The sequence below is a fragment of the Corvus kubaryi genome, unplaced genomic scaffold (genome assembly GCF_017639235.1).
Source record: "Corvus kubaryi isolate FWS band 111438036 unplaced genomic scaffold, C.kubaryi_AGA036_p1.0 37334, whole genome shotgun sequence".
Classification (NCBI taxonomy): domain Eukaryota; kingdom Metazoa; phylum Chordata; class Aves; order Passeriformes; family Corvidae; genus Corvus; species Corvus kubaryi.
Genome location: NW_024581108.1, coordinates 4,677,550 through 4,698,765, shown reverse-complemented (window position 1 = coordinate 4,698,765; position 21,216 = coordinate 4,677,550). Strand labels below are relative to the sequence as shown.

At 38.8% G+C, this 21,216-nt stretch overlaps 1 protein-coding gene and 1 long non-coding RNA gene across 7 annotated transcripts in view; one reads left to right on the top strand and one right to left on the bottom strand.

The window, feature by feature from the left end:
• The window catches only part of NR5A2 (nuclear receptor subfamily 5 group A member 2), an 87,538-nt gene extending 86,636 nt beyond the window's left edge, over positions 1–902 (bottom strand). For both annotated transcript variants that reach the window (XM_042029932.1, XM_042029935.1), the window contains exon 1: positions 622–902. In XM_042029932.1, coding sequence (XP_041885866.1) covers positions 622–685 — 64 coding nt within the window. In that variant the 5' untranslated portion in view covers positions 686–902. The remainder of the gene's footprint in view (positions 1–621) is intronic.
• Positions 903–13,283: 12,381 nt separating this feature from the next.
• Positions 13,284–21,216, top strand: part of LOC121665568 — an 86,041-nt gene continuing 78,108 nt past the window's right edge. For all 5 annotated transcript variants that reach the window (XR_006016406.1, XR_006016404.1, XR_006016405.1 and 2 more), the window contains exon 1: positions 13,284–13,409. This is a non-coding gene — a long non-coding RNA (uncharacterized LOC121665568). The remainder of the gene's footprint in view (positions 13,410–21,216) is intronic.

Below are 21,216 nucleotides of genomic sequence, written 5' to 3'. Positions count from 1 at the left end.
TGGGAGAGCTGGCTGTGCAATGCCCCTCGTGCCTGTAAGCCAGAGCAACCTGTGCCTGATGGCTTTCTGACAGGGAGCGGGTGCTGTTTCCATATGCTACTGAATGTATTCACTTCTTTGCTGCTTTGAAGTCTTAACTGACTTTTATGATCCAGCCCACCCCTACTGAATGACATATCTTAATTTTTAGCTCTAAGAAAGAATCTGCATTTGACAGAAACTACAGTATTACTGAAAAGACACAAAACCATTCCTGAGGTTTTCTTCAATATGAATGACCAGGCCAGAAGGAATTTAAATCTAGTTTTTGAAAACGTTTCTACATGCACATGCACATGCACAATTTCACAGTTATTATCAATTGTAATAGATAAAGATACTGTTAATTATCCAATTATAGAGATTTGATAATTGCATTATCTCTAGAGAAAAATGTTATTCTATGGATCATCGTCTGTTTTCTTATATTTTTACACGGTATCATAAAATTCTCTCTCATCTAAATATATGTGCAAATTAATCATGGGCTTGCCCAATTGTAGTTCTTTTTTCAGTTTGGGCACCCACAAATCTAATATATTTATGCAGAATCTTCAAAACAATTAGAAAACTGTTACTTACCACCTGATGTAAGTCCATGTTTAACGGATTCCTGTATGATGGCTGTGTGAGAACCAGAAGACATTATTAGGTGTAAATATATCGTACCCTTGGGTACAAGGGGTACAGCATTGAGTACAGGAGAGGTGCAGCCTGTAAACTTTTCTGGCCTTGAGACTCAGGCTATAATAGGCTTCAGTGAAAGTCGGTGTGATGAACAACAACAAAAAAATTATCCAAGAATTCAGAAAGTAACAAGCATGTCTTTGAGTGGACTCTGTACTTTTTCCAGCATTAGTGACCTGCTGTAAACCATGTATCCCATTTCATGATAGTCTCTAATCAGAAGAATTGGAACTTGTGATAGGTTTGGCACCATCACGTGATTTAGTACAGCTTGATAAGAGACCCTGTTATAAAGTGACAGCAAAAGAGATAAGAACTGTTGGCAGATAATGGCAGAGAAATGATTAACCTAGAGTGGAGAGGTGCTATGAAGCCCAGAGAGGGGAAGGTTGTAAAGTTGTGGGGTCATAAGATCATTCTGAGTGGATGAAAAGCCATACCAACATGAGCATAGTGTCTATAAACTCAGACTTGTGACCTGTCTTCTTGATGTCATCACCTCTTTGCACAGTGGACAGCAAGTATGGTTGTTTTGGCTTCTGTAAACACTTTTTGGATGGCAAAACAATCAAGCATTAATTCCTTAAGGGAGGCTTCTGAATGCGCTGGAGATTCTACACTCTGACTAACAGCACCAGCAAATCTCTGCTGATAGTTTGTCAGACAAAACCATTTTATTGCCCCAGTCCTCAGGCTGGAGAGTTGCTCTGGGTTGTAGCCATTTAGTTGAAAGCATATACTACTTTCTCACTAAAGAGCTTTACAACATGGTTAAACATTGATATCCCAGGATTATGATACGTAGAGAGTATTGCACTCATCTGTGAGGCACAAAACCTACTCACAACATGTCAAAAGGCTGTCAAGTGTTTGGCTCTAAATAATTTTTACAAAAGTGGGCAGCTGTGCTGGGTGATGTTTCAGCTCAGCTGTGAGGGGGTCACGTTCTGCTTTCACCCCGTCCAGAGGAAAGTCAGGGGCGCACCAGCTCCCAGCCTGAGCACAGTGTGCCTCTTGCACTGCAGTGCCACCGACAGCCTCTGCAGCTCTAGCCCAATAGATTAAGTCTGCATACACTTTGTGAGATCAGACTCAGGCCTGAATAATCAGATGATATTTTATATTTCAAGTCTCTTGAAAAATAGAGTGAAGCTATTCCACTGTGGGCTAGATCTGAAGCCTCTTGAAGTCAGCGGGAGTTTTTTTCTCTTTAAACTTGCAGAGGGCTGTAAAGCAGCACATGTCTTTTTATAAACTTTGTCACGATGGTTAGATTTTGGTAATACAGTGGCAAACAGATTAGTTCCTGCACAAACTGAACTGCTTCTCTTGGCTAGGATGAGAGCTTAAGAGCTGGTATGAAAATGGAGCTGGTGTGGCAAACCAAGCATCAACTGGGCCTTACAGCCAGGAACCCTGAATTATCACTTGGCCTGCGCAGTACTGCCCTCCTCTAGAGCCCCTGTTAGTAAGGAGGACAGTCCATAGAGGGAAGGTCCAATTTTCCAAAGCAAGGATGACAGGCTGTAGGAGGGAAGGTCTGATTTCCCAAATTCTTATCTTCATATTTATCACTGCAAAAAAATTATTACAAATATGGTTAATCAGGTACTGTGAGTATTTTTTAAGGGTCACTGATATTTTTTATCTGTTTAGACAAAGTGAAAGCTGGAAGCCAGCTTTTATGACAGATTTCATATAAACCTAAATAATTGGACTCAGTGTCTCTTTTAATTCATTTGGCCATCAAACAGATTTTCAATTCTATTCATAAAAAGTGGAAAGAAACATTCATTCCATCAGAAAAGGCATGTCTTTGGGGACTGGGGATAAAATAAATGAGAAATGCTGCAAATGATACTGTGGTTAGAAACTTTCCATTGTATCATCAGAGGCATTGCTGGAGCACTGTTGGCCCATCTTCAAGAGCTTCTACAAAGGAATCTGCCGTGTGTGGAGGAGAGAGATATTAAATCATAGGAAATATAAAGAAACTTCATGCTTTTGGCTTCAAACACCGTAATTCCTTTCCTTTTTGCATCAGTATCAAATGTCAGGGTCACTGAAAAATGTTCTATTTTTCCCTTTCTGATACTTTGTCTCCATGGACAGAGGAATGTATGCCAGGTGCATAAGCAGACAGACTTTCTTTGCCTTTTTTTATACCTAGTCCAGTAGGGGAAAAGAAACTCCTAGGGAAACTCCAGGACAACCTATATCAGCCTGCAGTCCAGCAGCTCAATGTGTTTAGCAGTGATCCATTTGGAGTCCAAGTGAAACAAATCCATAAGGGTGTGCAGAATGAGGCATACAAGTTGTGCCACTGAAGTACTTGAGTTCATGGCTGATTACTTTGCTTGATCAGGAATTTGGAACTGTAGCTTTTCACGTGTAAGTCCCTGGTAAGGCAGCCACTGACCTCACTCAGAACAGCTTTTTCTAATTGTGGTTGAAGCATCATAGACTCATCTTGTATTTCTCTGTTTTTCACTATTCCCCCCCGCCTTTCTTTCCTTCCCCTGTTTTCATCCTTAGAAAGGGAGACAAGTTAATTTTGTTGTTTCAAACATGATTTTCTGTCTCAGGTCTTTCAGGAAGATAATTCATTGATAAACTGGTAGTTTATTTTTTGTTTAGCCAATTCTTGTGTGATGAAATTGTCCCTTGTTTGTCCCTCTGACAAATGTCCCTCAAAGAAACTGTTCCTGATTTCAAAAGCTTGGCAACAATCCCTCCTTTGACTCTTGCACATCAAATTATTTTGCAACCATTTACCACAAAAATGGAGTCAAAAGGAGTTTCTCCTCTCGTGGCATTTCCACAGGTGGCATTTCATTTGAGTATATAAGAATATTAAGAAATAAGCCCCAGAAATGGACTGAAATAAAAAATGACATTTTCAAAGAGTTTTAATCCCTGACTTGTATATATTGGTGTAAATTTAGTAAGTCCAGTCATGATTTTGTAATTTTCCTGTAACATTTTAGATATTTTTATCTGAATTCAGTATGTTCCTTGTAATTTTTCTATGCCATCTCGATGTATTGTTGTTTTTATTATCCATACAACTCAGAAAAGGTGTGTGCTTGGCACAGTGCACATCAAATGAGGCACATGATCCTCATTTTGTGGAAAGTTCAGGGCAAACATGGCACTGAACCTGGCACAATGCCCTTCAGGCATGAGCTCTCTGGTCCTGAGAGTAGTCCAGTTGGTTTCAGCTAGAGCTTTGCTTAGGTGGAAAGAGATTTGCAAGCTCTGTTCTTTGATCTAGGCATCACTCTTTTAAAACTTTTCTCTATTTTAGTCATTCCAATGTTCCTCCTGATCTATTACAGACATTTAAAATTCTTTTTGGGTGCTTCAATGTATTTTCTCCACCTTCATGAATTTTATTTCACATGTGCAAAACCAAGTGATTAAAATACACTTTTTTGCCTTTTCCCCAGTGATTCTGTAAAAGAAATTGGAAGAATCTGATATATCTGATGATCTTTACCTTTTGGATTTTTTAGTGATTACAGTACTGAAATTGAAGATTTGTTTTATTAAGCATTTTCCATCAGTTGATCCTTAAATCCTTTTTTGTCTTATGGTATGACTGCACTATTAAATTTTCTTTCTAGTTTTGGTTTTTTACTTGTTTTTATTTTACACATTATGTTTATCATCTCAGTAGAATGCAATGGCACTAAAATACATTTCAGTGTATGCTACTCCTTCACACAGGATTTTCAGCATATTGGAAAGGAACTCTGGAGAGCAGAAGTGTAGTTCCTTCTTTATGGGTGTCAAAATATGAACTGTTTTCCTTGATTACATTTATCAGAATATAGTAGTCCCTCATGTTTTTGTTGTCTGTTTAGATGAATACAATTTAATATAAACCATATTTGGAGATGAATAATGAACTGTAGGATTTATGAAATTGCTTCCTGAGATTTTTCCTTAATAATTACTTACAAAAATTATTTCAGTAAATATTTCTGCTGATATATTAATGTCTAGAGGAGGAGGTAAGTGCAGAAATTTTTAAACACTTTTTTTTCAGGTTAAATGAGCAACCAGGTAACCTTCAGGACTGCTTAGAAGGAAAACTCAGTTCTGTGCATATGGAAGCATATAGTTGTGGATCACAAAATTCTCTTTTAGCCTTAACTAAAGGAATAGCATGAGCTTTGGTGGGACCCAGATTTAGTGCTAGCTCTCTGCACTGAAGAGATAAAACTTTTTCATGGTGTAAGGAGTTTCATCTGCTGGTCTATCTGTGTAAGTAGCTTCAATTTAAATTTCTTGTACACCTCTTCTTTTTTTCCACTGATCTATCTTATTGGTGTACAAAGAGAATGTTATTAAATAGTTATGGACCTTTCCAAAGCTTATCTAGGAGATATTTACTGGTAATAGGAGCAGAGTGTTTGACTTTGTGAGAAAAGAACAGATTTCAGTGAAACAGGCAGGGGGAAATTACTTGCGCATATGTAGCAGTAACAGGTGTTGTGAACTCATCCATCATCTCACACAGCATTCAGGAACAGGCAACAATTTTTTTGTAGAACACTGTTAAAAAAAATCATTTATTACTTTGAAAGGAGGAGAGGAGAAAGAGGTGCGGGAGTCTTAAAGTGAATCTTAAGTGGAGCTTAAAACCTTCTGGACTTGGTATCTACATTATACATTTTTTTAAGATACATACATAGGATGCAGGGATGACTCTGTTTCCATCACTGTCCCCCCATCAAAAAACCTTCCAAAATCTTAGCTTGAGGCAGGATGGAAATACTGAGTCTTTCCTCAGGGAACTAATTTTTGAAAGATCCTGAGTGCTCTGACGAGTTTCTGATTAATTTCTACTCCTGAAGGAAGCTGCATGTGTGCTACACCACACAGACTGGCTCTGCTCAAGACCATGGAGTAAGTGCAAGCTGAATGCTAATGAAAGGTGAAAGACTGGCAGAAGAAAGCAGTTCAGAGTGGTATTTCATGTCTAAGCAGAGGGGGTCTCCTTGCTGAAACTCATTTATTGCACCAGGAATAGAAGGATGTCGGGAGGCTGATGAACTGCAGAACTACATGGAACACACTCTTGATGGGCCACATTCCATCCAGAGGGAGGAGAAATCAAGGCTTAGTGCTCAAGTGGCTGGTCAGCTCTGGTGTAGAGGAGCACTCCCACTTCCTTCTATCTTCCCAGTGAGCACATGCAGAATTTGTTCCAATTTCCAAGCTGACTTTCATCAGGAAGGACACTGGGCAGGAGAGAAAAGTAGGGTAAAGGGCACTTGGAAATAAGGATTTCTGATCATTTTATTAATAACTGTGAGAAATGTAGCACCTGGCAGGAAAGATAAGTGGATTTTCCTAAGCTCTGTTATAGGCAGGTAAATATTGTTCTGCTTTATAGCACTAATAATTAAACAGAACACTAGTCTGTCTCTTGGCAATTTAAAACTTAAGGTGGATGGTTTCTGGAGGCATGTGCTGAAATCTGAACAAAAACGACTTTACATGTAAACTCCATAATAAAAGACTGTATATATTCTGTCCAGTGGATGTATTTCAGGAGCATATATAGCACTGAAATAACACACTTTTTTCATTGTCTTCCAAGTCATCTAGACACCACTCTTGGTAAATACTTCAGTTCTTAAAAAACAGACCAAGTAGACTTAAGATCTGAGAAATACTAATTTCTTCAAGAACATAGTCTCTCTAGTGCAGTTATATGAATAATAGATTAGTAGAATTAATTAATATTTTTGTGTCTTTTATACAATGTGCCCACAGTTTGTTAGTATACTTATTTCATGTGCTTAGATTGCAGTAAAAAAAATGCAGATGGCCTTGGAGTTAGAGTACCTATAATTCTGGGGAAAGCAGTAGCACCTGGGACTCCTGAGAAGTCCTGACTTTCAGGAACCAGCTTTTCATTAGACTGCTAATGCATTTGCAATGGCATGCAAATCTTGTTTATATAATGCCTAAACTAAGTTTTTTGTCTCAGAGTAGGGCTTCTGGGCACTTCTACCTCACAAGGAAATATGAAGGGATGTTCAGGTACCCTTACTAACCGCAAACTCACGTTATCCTCATCCTAAAATTGTTACTCTTTCCTATGGTCACCCCTGCCCACAATCCAGTTAGACTGACATGCTTTTCAGTGGCCCAGACACCAGTATGTACAGCTAAAATGGAGAACTGCTCATGACCTCTGGAAAATACTGTCTTACAAAGATGTGCATGCACATAAGAGATCTTCACTAAAACAATGGTAGGGTGATAAAAAAGGGAAGTTTTTGTCTGGAACCCAGGCCACTAGCAGGCTTTAATGGCCCTGATCACTTTCACCTGGGTCCATAGTGGGCCTTAATGGCCTTGGTCACGTTCACCTGGGTCCCCACTCACAGCTCCCACCCACTGGGCCACCTGCTCACTTAAACTCTAGCTGGGAGCACACCCTCTTCCCTGAGCTGTACTAGATGGGGACATATTCTCAAGATTTTTCTTTGGAGTTTCTGGCTTGACTTCAGACCTCAGCTGCTTTTATTGCTTCTGTACGATGACCACAGGAGCGTCAATAGGACTTGGTGCTACTCTGCTTGGCTGGCTCGTTTGCTGTGGGACTGTGCTCGGTTGGTGAGTGCCCTACCCAGTCTTTGTTCTTGCTACATTTAGCTTCCATTTTGCCTCCTCTTAGGGTGCAACTAGCTCTTGCTTTCCCCTGAAGGCTTTTGTCAGTGCTCTCCTCATCTCTTCCTATGAACTGGCAATAACTACTTGGCTACTTCTGTAATGAAGAACAGGCACTTTTTGGGGACTTGCACTGCTTTTCAGTTAGAACGTGGAGGTTTTCCAGGGAGCAGTCTGATTGTCTTAGGCTTCTTCCTATAGCTGTACATGTTTGTTTTTTTTTTTTTTTTTTTTTTTTTTAATTTATAAGTGGGAAGGATTTTGCTCATATAGCTAACAATGAGGGGCAGTTAAGAAGACCATGCTCTTTCCCTTTGGTGAGGCCTGGACAGGACACTTACTGACCTACACAAGATGTTGCCTATGAAAAGCTTGCACTAACTCCAAGCCAGATGGTTGCTGTGTGGATGCATAGCTTTTCCTAGCTGCTCACTAGTGTCCCAAGAGGGGACAGAGCACTTGATGAGGTGAGCAGCTAGGGCCAGGACATAGTGCAGTTCGATCTTGGTTTTGAAAAGCAACCTCTGTGCCTTGTTTTACCATTAACCCACTGCCATGTCTGACACTCGGGCATCAATTGATGGGAGATAGTGGCCGAACAATAGCTATTGATTTTTCATTTCATATTAACGGCATGGCAAGCTCTGAGTCTGATAGTGAGGGTAGGATGCTAGTGTAGACATTCCTGTTTGGCTGTGAAAGAAGTCTCCTTGCCTTCCCTGGACCCTTACCTTGTATATCAACAAACTGTAGAGAATTCTCTCATTAAGGTATCAAACTGTACAATATGTATATGTTTCTGATGGTCTTTTGGCTTGGAGCAAGCATCCGTTAAGCTTAAAATAAATAAATTTTTATCAATTTTTTTTAACCAAAGCACACTGAGGCAGATGGCAAACTGAATAACAGAAGAGGGATGGAATGGAGTGGAAGTTTTTTCTGATTCAAGATTAGTGCTTAGGCAAGTACAGAGACACACTGTCTTCATTTGGTGGAGAGTTCAACAAGATGTGTGGTTTTCTTTATAAAAAGGAATAATGACCTAGAATCCTTTTCTAACTTATCCTGGTAAGAACTGTTTTAGTCAAGTCACTGGCACTATAGTTGTATAAAATGTTGAGAAGAGATAAGATATTGTTTTGAAATTTCAAAAGTTTGCAAAATTTTTGTGATTTTGCAACAGAGCCTAGGATTTTGGCAACAAGTTAAGTGGAATGCTTATATCATTTCTCCTATAGTATCAGCAGATTTAAGAAACTAGCAGAATTCAAGTTATATAGTTTTAGCTAACAATGTTTCCACAGCATGAATAAAAGCACATGTTGTTACTTCAAGCACAAACATTTTAATCTTTTGGTTTTTGTTCTGTTGCTGTTTGATTTTATTCCCCCTCCCTTTTGGCTGTAGATGTCATTTTTCTTTCTTTGCCTGGCCTGTCACTGTCTATGCCTGTGGACAGCTTTGCTCTGGCTGCTGCTTCCCATATATGTCTGAAATCTTATCTTGGTACCTTCTTATATACAAATGCTGAGGATGTTTCTAGGTTAGGCTTTTTTGCTGCTTGCAGTAACAGCACTGCTGCTGTTGCTGGAAATGATTATATAGAAAAGGGTGCAGTAAATAGTCTGCACATGCAACACTGAAATAGCAGGCAGGACTAGCAGTCTAAGGCTGTACTCTTGCACTGTAGTCTGGAAAAGTAAGGATTGCTTTTAACCTTTGAATTTAAAGTATATTCCTTCACCTTCTGTGATAGTGTTTTCCTTAATTGCAGTATGGCATTTAGTTCTGTAGTGTTTTATTCTGCTGGAAAGCTGAAACCCACAATGTTTCAGTTTCCAAGTCCCTCTGACTACTGTGGATGCTTGGGGGTATTGGGACCCCATTCCTGGTCTGGGCTGTTCGAGCAGAACAGTTTGTGAAGCTACAGCCTGAGTGGTTTTGCAATGTAGAAAGGTCCTGTTCTGTTTTAGAAAAACATCAACAATAAGAAACAACAACTTTTGGTTGGTAAAAACCCCAAACTCCACAACAATGCTAGAAAGCTTTAGCTCTGGAGCTTTATAATAGAGTCTTGCAGGATTTGAAACTAATACTGATCCTATTGCAAAAGGTTGTTGAGAAAGGCTTCAGCTCAGACAATCATGTCAGTATGTCTAATGGTCTCATACATGGGAGGTAACTGTTGAGAACTTCAAATTGAACGCACACCATACCTGAAAGTGGTGCATTGGCCTGAGAGCTATGAAAACAACTATGATCCCACTTAAGTATGCTGCAGTTTGAGCAACCTGTGTAAAATCTAAGCATCCTAGAATTACTACAGCTATGTTTTTTGATTGTGCCAAACCATCTTGGAGGTAAGCTGATTAGAAAATGCAAGTTACACATGTTAAAATGAAACCTCCAAGAAAATGAAGTCTTCCATACAAGACCTCAGCATACACAGGGAAACTCTGAGACCTGGTGGAGTTTCACAGGTTGGACCTTAAGGCCTGCAGCTTTCTGCTTGTGGAAGGTAAAAACAGCCATCCTTAAAGCAAACAGACCCAAGTGGCTGGTAGTGAAGGAGGTGATCCTCACTTTTTATCTTCTTAGATTTCATTGCTCACAATGTTGAAAGCTGTCTGCAGTGTATGGTACTTTGTGCTTCTCCTTAAGCCTCAAGTGCTTTTGTACCATTGTTCTGAGAAGCCATTAGAGAATTTTGAATCACTGTGGTGATATGATTCAGTCCTAGAGTCATTCCACAAAGACCCTATTGTCCTACCATGTTACTGAAGTGTTGTAAAGGAGAGCTTGCTCCTGGTAGTTTTGGAATGGTTTATCATGTTTCAAGCATGCCACCCAAGACAAGGATCCTTACTAAAGTATATAACTTAGAGATGAAACCTCCTCGGTACCCTCCCCACACAGTGTGCACATGCCTTTGGAAAAGGCACCACTAGTACACTCTGCATGTCTTCACAGCCAAGTGTCTCCTTTCCAGGGCTGTCCACCTGCTTCATAAGTGGGTACATGTATTCACTAATAAGGAACTCTGTTTTGTTAAATGGTTTTATTAGGGCTTAATGGTCTTTGGAATTTAACACCAGTTTTACAAAAGTGTGGTGTTAAATTAGGGCTGTAGTGAATTGTTGTCATCCCAGCTATCCTAATTGGAAGTATTACTGTGGAATTGTACTGATTTATCAACATTTACCAAATGTTTTAGCAACATCATCAGCTTTAGTTATATCCATCCTCAGACTGCATTTAAACAGGACAGTTGTTATAACAGAAGGGGAAATTCACTGACATATAACACAGTTCTTCATAATCGGACCAACATTTTAGAGGCGAATAGAATTGGTCTAGCTAACTTAGTTTCTGCTGGATTTATAAGTGTCTTATTTCCCTATTTTAAATGGAATAGAATGTTAGCTGAAATCCAGCAGATATCTACTTAGGGTGAAGTGGTGGTGGGTGGGAGAAGACAAAGCCCTTTCCTTCTTCCCTTAGAAATCTGAACATCAGCAAGGCACAAGTGCCTCGTGCTTCCTGGATGACTGGGCAGAGATCCCTTGAGTACCTAAGGAAGCAGTTGTAGTCCTACCATGTCACATGTGTTTTTACAGGCAATTGCATCACATTCTCTGGACTCTTACATTTCTTAGTCTCAGCTTTCTGTGGACTTTTTTTCACCTTGCATTACTTTATTTCTCCTTTATTATAATTACCAAATGAATTCAATCAAGTCTTTATTGATGTTCAGGAAAGACAATAGTGTGAGGCAATGGTGTTTTCATTAATATAAACAATTTCTATACAAAAAGGATTCAGCCCTGTTAATAGGGAGGAACTATTCTGTAGCAGGGTTTCCTGTGCATCTGTGCTAAAGTGGAGCACATCTCATCCCACTGAGGGAAGTGCAACATACGAAGCTATTAGAGAGAACCTATAATATGGAATAGAAAAGACGTCTGGATGAATGCATAAAAATCCCTTTATCATGCTGGAATTTGTGTTGAAGCAAACTATTTTATAACCTGGGCTGCCCTACCAGCATTAACACAATGAGAAGACAGAGTAGTTTGTTGATCTGTCTTTATTATGTAGTGTATATATAAAATGCTGTGGCGTTAATTTAAAAAGTGCCAAAAGGGCGTTTTTAATTGTGTGACATGATTTGATTTAATGGAAAACACCCCAGATGAGACATACATAATAGTCTATAAAAGCCACAAGATTGTTAAATACTTCTGGTGAACTTTAAGCAGTGTTTTAAAATTCAAATTCAACAGGATGCTTTTATCTCATAAAATATTTGTAACATTATGCCTGAGACGTGCCACTTTAATGTCATACTATTGTGACATGTCCCTTCTCTGTCTACAGGACAGTGCAACATCAGTTAATCACTCCACAGGTAGCATGATTCAAAACAGTTTTATTAAAGGCAGTATTGAGCTATGGTGAGTCACACTTGCTGAAGATCTAGTCCAAGGTTCATAAAGTACATTGAAATAAGGGATAGCAGGTATCACGAGAATGCAAGGTATTCTATCAGTGAGATAAATGGAAGAAAATTGTCTTCAATTTTTAACAATGGAAAACACAGAAGTCTGAAAGAAAATACTGTGTACACTATCACTTCAATATGCAATGGCTTCTGTTTGTCTGGTATCAGTTCTATAATTTGTTATATGCAGTAAATTATCCTGCCTAAATTTAATCTGATTCTTCCACCCCAGATTAACAATGGACAAACTGGTCCTCTTGGAGTTACAGTTGCTAGATTTTGGACATGAACAGAGGTTTTAAAAATCCTTTTGCCTCAGTATAATCATTAGAAGTATTTCAGTTGAAAAGTGAGAAAATGTTTGAAATGCTATTTGTGCTTTCCAAATACTTGGTTGAAAAAGCTGGCTTTTTCATGCTTGGTTTTTCTGGGTGTAATAAACATCATTCTGTAGATTGGATTGATCCCTCTACATGCTCTAATCATTGACAAGAGGGAGGCATCTCAGTGACAGATGTGGGGAGTTCTGTCTGTCTTGAAACTTGGCTATTCTCTTTGCTTTTGTTCCAGGAAAGTACCTGGGTATTTAATTTGGGAACCTTGGCTAGGGGTCTTGGGACCCAAATCAGGAATGGTGTCTATTTAAACTGGCAGAGAGTGAATGACTGATGCTGAGCATAAGTACTCCATGTTGTGAAACTTTAAGGTGCCACTAGTTTTGAAAAAGTACTTAGTGTCAGTATTGCTGAAATGCTGACTTTTTGAGGCATAGAGCTCTGTCCTTTTGAATATTCTTGAATAAAGCATAAGGTAATCCCTCTTGCAGGCATTATGCATGTGCATCCCATGGTGAAAAATGTGTGTCCTTGGGTCTGGTGGGACAAATTCTTCCCTTGGTTACCTGAGAGAAAAAGCAGAGTAAAGTCGTAGCTATTGCTGCTTGCTCCAGTACTCGGTGATGCAAATGGGGGCTGAATTCATTCCACTGCCTATATCTGTTATTTTGCATAGAAGTGTTGAAACATACTCACATTTGCAAGAATGTGTCTGTGTATTTTACATTTCCAATTTTAATTTTTGAGCCGTGTGAGAGACTCCAGGGAACAGTGTGTACTGTCAGCAGAAGTTATCTTTTTGATGAATCAGGCACATTGTTTGTAACCCTGCATTTGATAGACATGTTGTAATAAGGTCCTGAACTGCTTACTGTGTCTTTATGTACCTTCCCCCTCAGCAGTTGTAACTATTGTGCTGCTTGACCTATATTAATGGTACTACAAACAACAAGTTTAACCATTAACTTGTGGGCCCTGTTTAAATGGATTTTGCCAAGAGATGAGAACTGAAGATTTAAGGAGGTAAAAATCAAAAAAAGGGCTATGCAATGTGGTGTTTTTTTAGTGCTTACTGATCTGATATTCAGGATGGGAAGGAGATCAAAGGAATAAAGGCTAAAATATTATTATGGTCTGAATGACTAGTGCCATTCAAGGTATGGAAAAGCCTTTCTTAGATGTTTTATTTATTAAATAATTTGTGAATTTATCTGTGTGGTTATTCCAATGAGGTTTGCTTGCTGTATTTTCTGTCTATATGCACTGGAGCAAGAAGAGGCTGAGACGGTTACACTGAAGAGGGGTAAGTATTGCCTGCTTGTGCTGCCTGGGAAAAGGAGAACTGGCTCTCGTGTAATGTGTGAGGAGACAGTGAAAGCTAGAAAGAGTCCAAGTGAAAGGAGCCAGTGTCAGAATAATGCTTTAGGTATAGAAAGAACTGAGCAATTTTGCTTGATATATGTGGACTGCATCTCAGGAGCTTAAGTTCTCTGTGCAGAACTTGAATTTTAGACCATTAAATGAAAGCCAAAACTTTGATTTCAGATATGTATGACTGCATCAACTCAGGAATAAGCAACTGTAACAGCTGATCTATGTAAGTGCCTTGTGTGTGCACAAAGCCAACAGCAGACCTGTGGTGGTTCAATATCTGGTGTGATTTGATCCTTCATGCAAAAGTGATTGTGTTTCTAAGTTTACTGACATCAGTGATCTTTGACTGAAGTCTTTAAAGGGTAGGCATGCAGAAGTTAAATTGGGGGAATGAGGGGGTGGGAAGCACTGTGCTCTGGGATGTCCTGCCAAAAGCTCAGTTTTCCCTGATAAAGATGCCTCATCATATGCAGGCAGGCATTTAAATGTGCTACTGTTTCCATTGGGTGGTTATGTCTCTCTCTGCTGGGATTTCACCATCCTGCTCCACAGGGCATGCGCAGGTGTCTTGTGCAATCCTGGTGATTGACAGTGGCAGAAATATGTGCTTTAGCTAAAAGTAGCAGCTGATATTCATAGGTGCAAATGTCTGTGGCTTGTTGTCTGCACCTGAGCTGCTGTTAGGCATTGTTACAGCTGTGGAACAAGCATTAGGTAACCCTGTGCTAACAGGCAAAACAGAATCTGAGTGAAAAATCCCTCACATTGATTTGAGGCTGTTGTAGAAATGCAGAATTGCTTGTTTTACTTAAGGTGCACCAAAACAGGTAGTTAGAAACATGCTCTGGAAATGCATGGTATTTGTGTATATGGTCCTTACTTCAATTTAGTCCAAGCAAGGTGAGTGGAAATGTACCTGCCTTGCCACTGATGTAGTTTTTTGATTGAAACAGGTAAACTGAGACAAATCCTTGTCAACCCTGACCACTAAGAGTTGTTAACTGACATTGTTTGGCCTTGATTTGAAGATTGCAAACAGCTTGGTAAATGTGTAATTCAATCACTAATAACTTCATAATAGGAAGGGAAGGAGTGAACAAGACTGTCAAACGTTTTGTGATGTGTAAGACAAGTTAGGGAAGGAAGCCCATGATTTTAACTGCCAGACTTCTCTAACCAGGGTCTTCCTTGTCTTTTTTGGATTCCTGAAGACAAAGAGGCACAAAGTCACCCTTACAAGGAAGTGATCTCAAAGTCAAAGGGAAAAATACCAGAAATATTGGGGAAAATTTACTATGAGCAAACAAAAATGCAACTGTGCCGGAAGAATTTTTCTTGCCTCTAGGTTTCTGCAGTTGCACTTTTCTCTGAAGCCAGTATTTCCCAAGGTTTCTGTATAAACTGGTAAAAGCATGTGTATATGTGGTTTCTGAGGGTTATTTCTGCTTGCAATAATTATTCCTAAAATTCCTGCAGGAATAAATTTAGCTGAGGGAAAACCTGTTTTCACGTTTTTCCATATGTTTAGTGGCATTAATTTCTTTAATCTGGATTAGCAGACACAGTTTTGCTTCACCCAGAGCAAAGGTAGGAGCAGGGCAGGCCCCTATGGCTACTCTTGACTTTTTTTTTTTTTGGTCTATCTATCCCTTCAGCACAGAAAGGGCCATATTCAGAATGAGGTCACAGCACGGTGATTTTGTTCTGAACATTAACTTTTGTTCTAGCAGCTGTGCTGGCTGGCACCCATGCAAGGAAATTTAGCATTTCCCACTGTATTGGTACAACAGTATGATTTTTATTTTGCTCTGAGTCTAATGGGCATGTTCCGGCTTGTAATCATGAGAGGGCCTGGCAGATGAGCTTTTGAGATGCTTGTGAACAACTCTGGTGAGAAGCTCCCTCCAGTTTTGTGTGTTTAAACTAGCTTGCAAGTCTTGAGCTTTTTCTCCTGATGACTCCAGGTGGGAAGGTTTGTTTACTTACCAGTTTAAAGCACCTTGTATAGATTCACATGTTACCTTGATGGGAAGGAAGGGGAAAAACCTAAAGTTTAATAAACTGGTTGTTTTTTGCCAGTTCTCAGGTATGAGTGGAAAAAAGAGCAATTTAGTCACAGAATGTGACCCGTACAAATACAGGCAAGACATCTTAAATTAAAGCAGCAGTTTTAACCTTGTCTTGTTATAGCTTGCAAAGCAATTGTCTGCCAAGAAGAGTATTCTGTGACCTAGTGACAATAAACCGACACAACAGTGTCACATAGTTCAGTTACTTTTTGCTCATTTAGTCAGTCTCTCTACCTTGTAGTAAGTCAGTCCCTCTGTCCTTCAGCAGCTGTCATGGTAAGAGTGCATCTTTTAATATCATGATATTTCTGTGCTAAAAGTTTAGTGTGAGATGCTTGAGAGAATTTTGTCTTGGAGCTATAAACCTTATCTCAGTAAATAGAATAAAGCTGGCTAATGATCACCAACTCTTTCAGGGGATAGGCTTGAAAAGGTAGTAATTTCTTTTGACAACGCAAAAAGCTTCGTAGAGAAAATATCAGTAAAGATAAGCAGCCTTTTTCAGGCTATGTTTTCCTGTAAAGAGTACAGGTATGGTTTATGTAGCTCGCTTGATGGCTACATCTGGTTTTGAGAATTTGTATCTCCAGCCATACTCTCACACAGAACTTACGCTGGAAGTCAGTGGAAGGTTTGCATATCTTAGGACTGTGTGATTTTATATTTTATATATATATATATATATTTGTTTTTTAATTGAAGACATCTCAGAGATTAACTCATTAGAACCATCAGAGGGAAATGGAAATAACTTGTTTGATTATGTGGCTCTTCTGAAATGGAGGGTTGCCAGCTGGAGGCAGCCATATGTATGTACAAGACTGCAGCTGGGAGGGCAATCAAAATTCCTTAAAAGCAACTAGATGGTGCTTGCATTTATTGCAAATTGTGTAAGGTAGAGCTCAGGAGCAGGAAAATATGCTGTGGAATGGCAAAAAAGGATCCTGTTTGCAAATGTCTTCGTTTAAAGTAAGTAGTAGTACAAAGTGAGAATTATATTGGAATCTCATGGGACAGCTTGGGATCCCCATGTGCATGTTAAGCACAGTTAGATAGAAGAAGCCATACAGGACCACAGTGTCTCAATTTGTACCCAAAAGACTGAGGTATAATGTTAGTTATCCAGTGAAAGTTGGGGCTTTCTCTAGCTCTGTGTATTTGGACTTCTAATGACATTTGGATTGACACACAGAAGGAGGAGAGGTCTTTTAGCCCAAAAAGCTTTTATTTCTCAGTCTCACCAAATTGCTTTATCTCTGGACTTCTCCGTGCTTGCTTTCCTCCTTTTATCACTTGCTCTGTCAGAGTATCTTTTTATATAAGTTTCAGCTATGCCATTCATTCCAGTGACCTTATTTGGAGTTATTCCAAAGGATGCACTTGTTTCTAAATGAAATAGTTCTGCTTCATTTCTTTCCTTGTGCTCGTATCTGTTACCTTATGAACTCGGCAGTACTACACACAGGTTATCAAAAGCTGTTCTATTAATTTATGCATTAACCAGCACGATATGTTTACACTGTGCATGTTTAATGGCACATTATTACAAACTTTACACAGTATAAGGACAGCAGCTTAGTAGAGTATATTGTTATGAGGTGAAAACCAGAACTAATCAGGGTTTGAAACTGTGCAAAATGAGACATTTAGATAGACCAGCTTTGGGAGTTTACAGACTATGAAATGTACCCTGTGCGGAGTGTTTCCCCCTGTCTCTATGTGGGAAAACACCTTGAGCTCAGTGGGAGCTTTACCAGCGTGAGGACTGTAGGGCTGAAGCTCAGTTGCAGCCCTATAGAATTTTACCTGTGCCAAATGATGTATTTTGGAATGATCTGAACCTCTTTATAACTGTTGATATTTGAAGAATGTTTTGGTGTTGGAGCAAGCACCTCTACCAACATCAAAATAAAGGGGTGCTGAAAGCAGATGATGACTCTTACATGATTGAATATTACAAACCTCTGAGAAATATTGTTAAACTGTTCTTGATAGCAGATTCATGAGGAGGTTCATACAAGAATGATGCATTTATTTGCAAGCTGCATCAGGAAATAGAAATGTAAGTCTGCCTTTGGTGTCCTCCTTGTTGGTTTTGGTTGCACAGAACTGGCATCCAAACCAATCCCTCCCAGTTCTGGTAGCTGTTAGTATTTAAGGTGGATATTAGTATTTTCTCTGAGGTTTTTGTTATCCTAGGACACACAGGTAAAAGCAAGGGCTATATTGCTGTAGATTTTGGATAGTCTAGGTACAAAGTGATTAAGTAATTTACCAAGACCATGTGAGATGGGAAGCTGTCAGTTCTTTTGATTATAGTCCTGTGTTTTCATCTTCATAACAAAGGACACACTGCTTTGTAGCTGAGCTCTTTCTTTGCCTTTTAAATAAGATTCTTGCAAGACAGCATAATTTTTGTCACAAGCATTGGTTTTTGTCACAGCTTGTCTACCTGGTACCAGGAACACATGATTCAAACCTCCTAGTTTTGGCCATACACTGGCTTGCTTCCTGGCTGTTCCTGTATCCCTGTAAAATATATGCCCCCATAATATTCAAGTTGAAAGACTTTGAGAGTAAAGGTAAGGAATTAAATGCTTATTTATATAAAAGTGTGTTGGATACACTCTACACGGAGGACTTTGGTGGGTTTTGCATTAGAGTAGTGTGGATCCTCAATGTCTCTTATATATTGGCAAATATAAATTTGTTGGTAGGCTCTGGTCAGGTGTCTCTGGTCCAGGGCTGCTCGTGGCTCTGTCCTTGAGTTGCCAGCTATGGTAACTGTCTTCCAGTGCAGTGTTCCTTAGCATGTAGTGTGGGAAGCAGGCATCAAACTTCGTGCAGTTCTGCTTTAGTACTCTTTTCTTTCCTTATTCTAGTAAAATTGAGTTTTTCATTCAGGTAACTGCAGCTGGGCCAAGGTTTTGGGGACTGAGGATTTGGGATTTTCTCATATTCAAAAGAGGTCTTAGTTTCTTTGACATTGCATGGAACTAGCATTCTGAGACCCTTGTGTTATCCAAACCCATTGGAAAGAAGTCTTCCTGGTGACACAGGAGAACTAGAAAGACAAATTTTACTGATAATAATCCAGAGTTTCCACAGTGGTCCAGATATTTGGGATGTGATAGAAATGCCTTTTAAGCTCACTTGTTTTTTGGCAAATATTGTTTCACTACATCCACCCAAAAGTCTCTCATTCAGTCAGGCTAGCTACTCTTTCATGACCCTTACTTCAAAAAAAAAAAAAGGTGGTATCTCTTATTATGGAAGACTTACTTTTAATAATGTTTTAAATATTTTATTCTTTGGGGAGTAGCCTGGACATGTGGTGTATAATGAAATGAGCCAAATGGCTCTTCACAACAGCTGTGGTAAATGTAGCAGTGATTTTGCTGCTTTGAAAACAGGAAAAAACCTTGTGTTGCATCATTCTGGCTGGGAAGTGCTCAAAGTTATTGTGACAGGACTGTATTTTGAGCAATTGTTGGTGATTTGTTTTTTAGCACACAAAGAAAGTAATAAATCTGTCACCCTGAAAAATCAGGCTGTGACCTAAAGGAAGGAGAAAATTGTGGCTTTAGGTAAAAAAGAGTGACCTGTCTATGAGGGTCATTTATCATTATAACAAAATTGCTGGTGCTCTCTTAGCTGACCAGGAAGAAAGGCTGTGGTAAGCAGAATTGAGGGATGCAAGCATCCGAATATTTTTAACTGATCAATATTTTCAGGATTTACAAGCAGCCAAAAACCTGTCAGCATGCAGAGTAAGTTCACTGTGTGTCTGTTCTAAGAAAGAAAACAAGGGAGAAAGACTTTTTTTTGGCCATTAAAAATTAAATACATTTTAGATTTGGCACCAATAGTTCAATTCACAACTGTATCTTAGCAAAGAAGCCCTTAGCAGCCTGTACGTCTTGTACAGTGATACAGAAAATATGTATGAAACTTTACTCCCAAGAAGGTTGAAAGCAATAAAAAATGTAAATTTAGGGTGGGGTTAGCAGCACTAAGTGTCTCAGAACTCACTTGGGATATGTGGTTTCGTTGTTTGAATGTTAACAGGACCAAAGTGGTTTTGGTTAAAGAAAGAAACAATCCCCAGTCTTTCATTCTTGGCTCACCCTCATTTATTCTGCATTATCCTATATGTAAATAGATTTGCATGTATCATTATTATTAAAAAAAAAAGGCAAGCTTAGTGCCACAACTGAGGTTGGTAGAGACTGGATCCATTGCAAAGGATATGTTCAATGAGTTCAAGTGAAATTGCATGGAATAACAGCTGAACATGTTTTGAAATACAGGAATGACAAGAAGAATTCTTTTTGCGATTTTTCTTCGGTATCAAACCTATCTCAAAATTTAAAATACTTCTGGTTAACTTTGGAAAATATTTTCCTACTGTTCCATCTTTCCTAGTTGTGAATTTTCACTTTAATCTGTTTTTATAGAGTTCACAAAGGCATAATGAGAGTGCAGGGAGAAAAACCCAATGCAATTTCTTGTACAGTAATTTTCCTGCCAATTGCTAATTTCCACTGATTGCCTTAGTGCAGGAGTGTCTTATCAGACCAGAACATCCAATGCTAAAAACCAATTCTAACATGTTTAGAAAAGCATTCATGATTCAGGCTATCACCTATCGTTTGGCATTACCAGCATTATACTGTATTAGGAATGCTTAACAAACCTATTTTAATACAATTTATGAGGACATTTTAGTGTATCAAGGCTGGTGAAGTACACTTTACACGCATTATGAAGGCATTAAGATAAAAATCACGTAGAAGGTAAAATAGGAATTTAAAATATGAACTTTTTTTAAATGCACATTGGTAATACTGCTTTTACTGTGACTTTGCTAAGGAAATTACTTTAGCATAATTATTTTTTAAATACAAATTCCACTGATTGATTCAGAGTTGACTACATGGCAGTGCCAAACTCTGGTGTAATTCTGCACCAAAGTGCCTTGTCAGGTCTTACCACTGTGGAGGACCAGTCTGGACTAGAAGCACTTAACTGAAGTTTTCATGCTCTACAAAGATTAAGTTCTTTTTTTCAACTTCCACTTCACGAAGTGAACAAAATTACCCTGGAAGAAAGGTTTCCTAAACTTGTAGTGAGGTAGCAACATTTTCATCTCAGTTTTTACCAAGAACGTTGGAAGTGATTTTTATGCTGATGATATGATTTTTTTTCCCCCCCTACTTATAATTTTAAAAGAAACTGAAAAATCTCTGTTGCCAGCGTATTTCAAATATATTTTATTCAAATTTGGCCTGAAAATTTAGTACAATATTTTGTGAATGTGTGCTCAGACATGCTTTTTATTGTTATTTATATATATATACACACATGTATATATGTTATTGACTGAGGTAAAATATCCAGAAAAGCCTTTACCTATTATTTTTGTTTACTATATTATATATTCTGGTTTGGTGTTTTTGCTTCCATTAAGCCTATATTTACAAGGTCATGTAGTGATAGGACAAGGGTGAATGAGAGCATG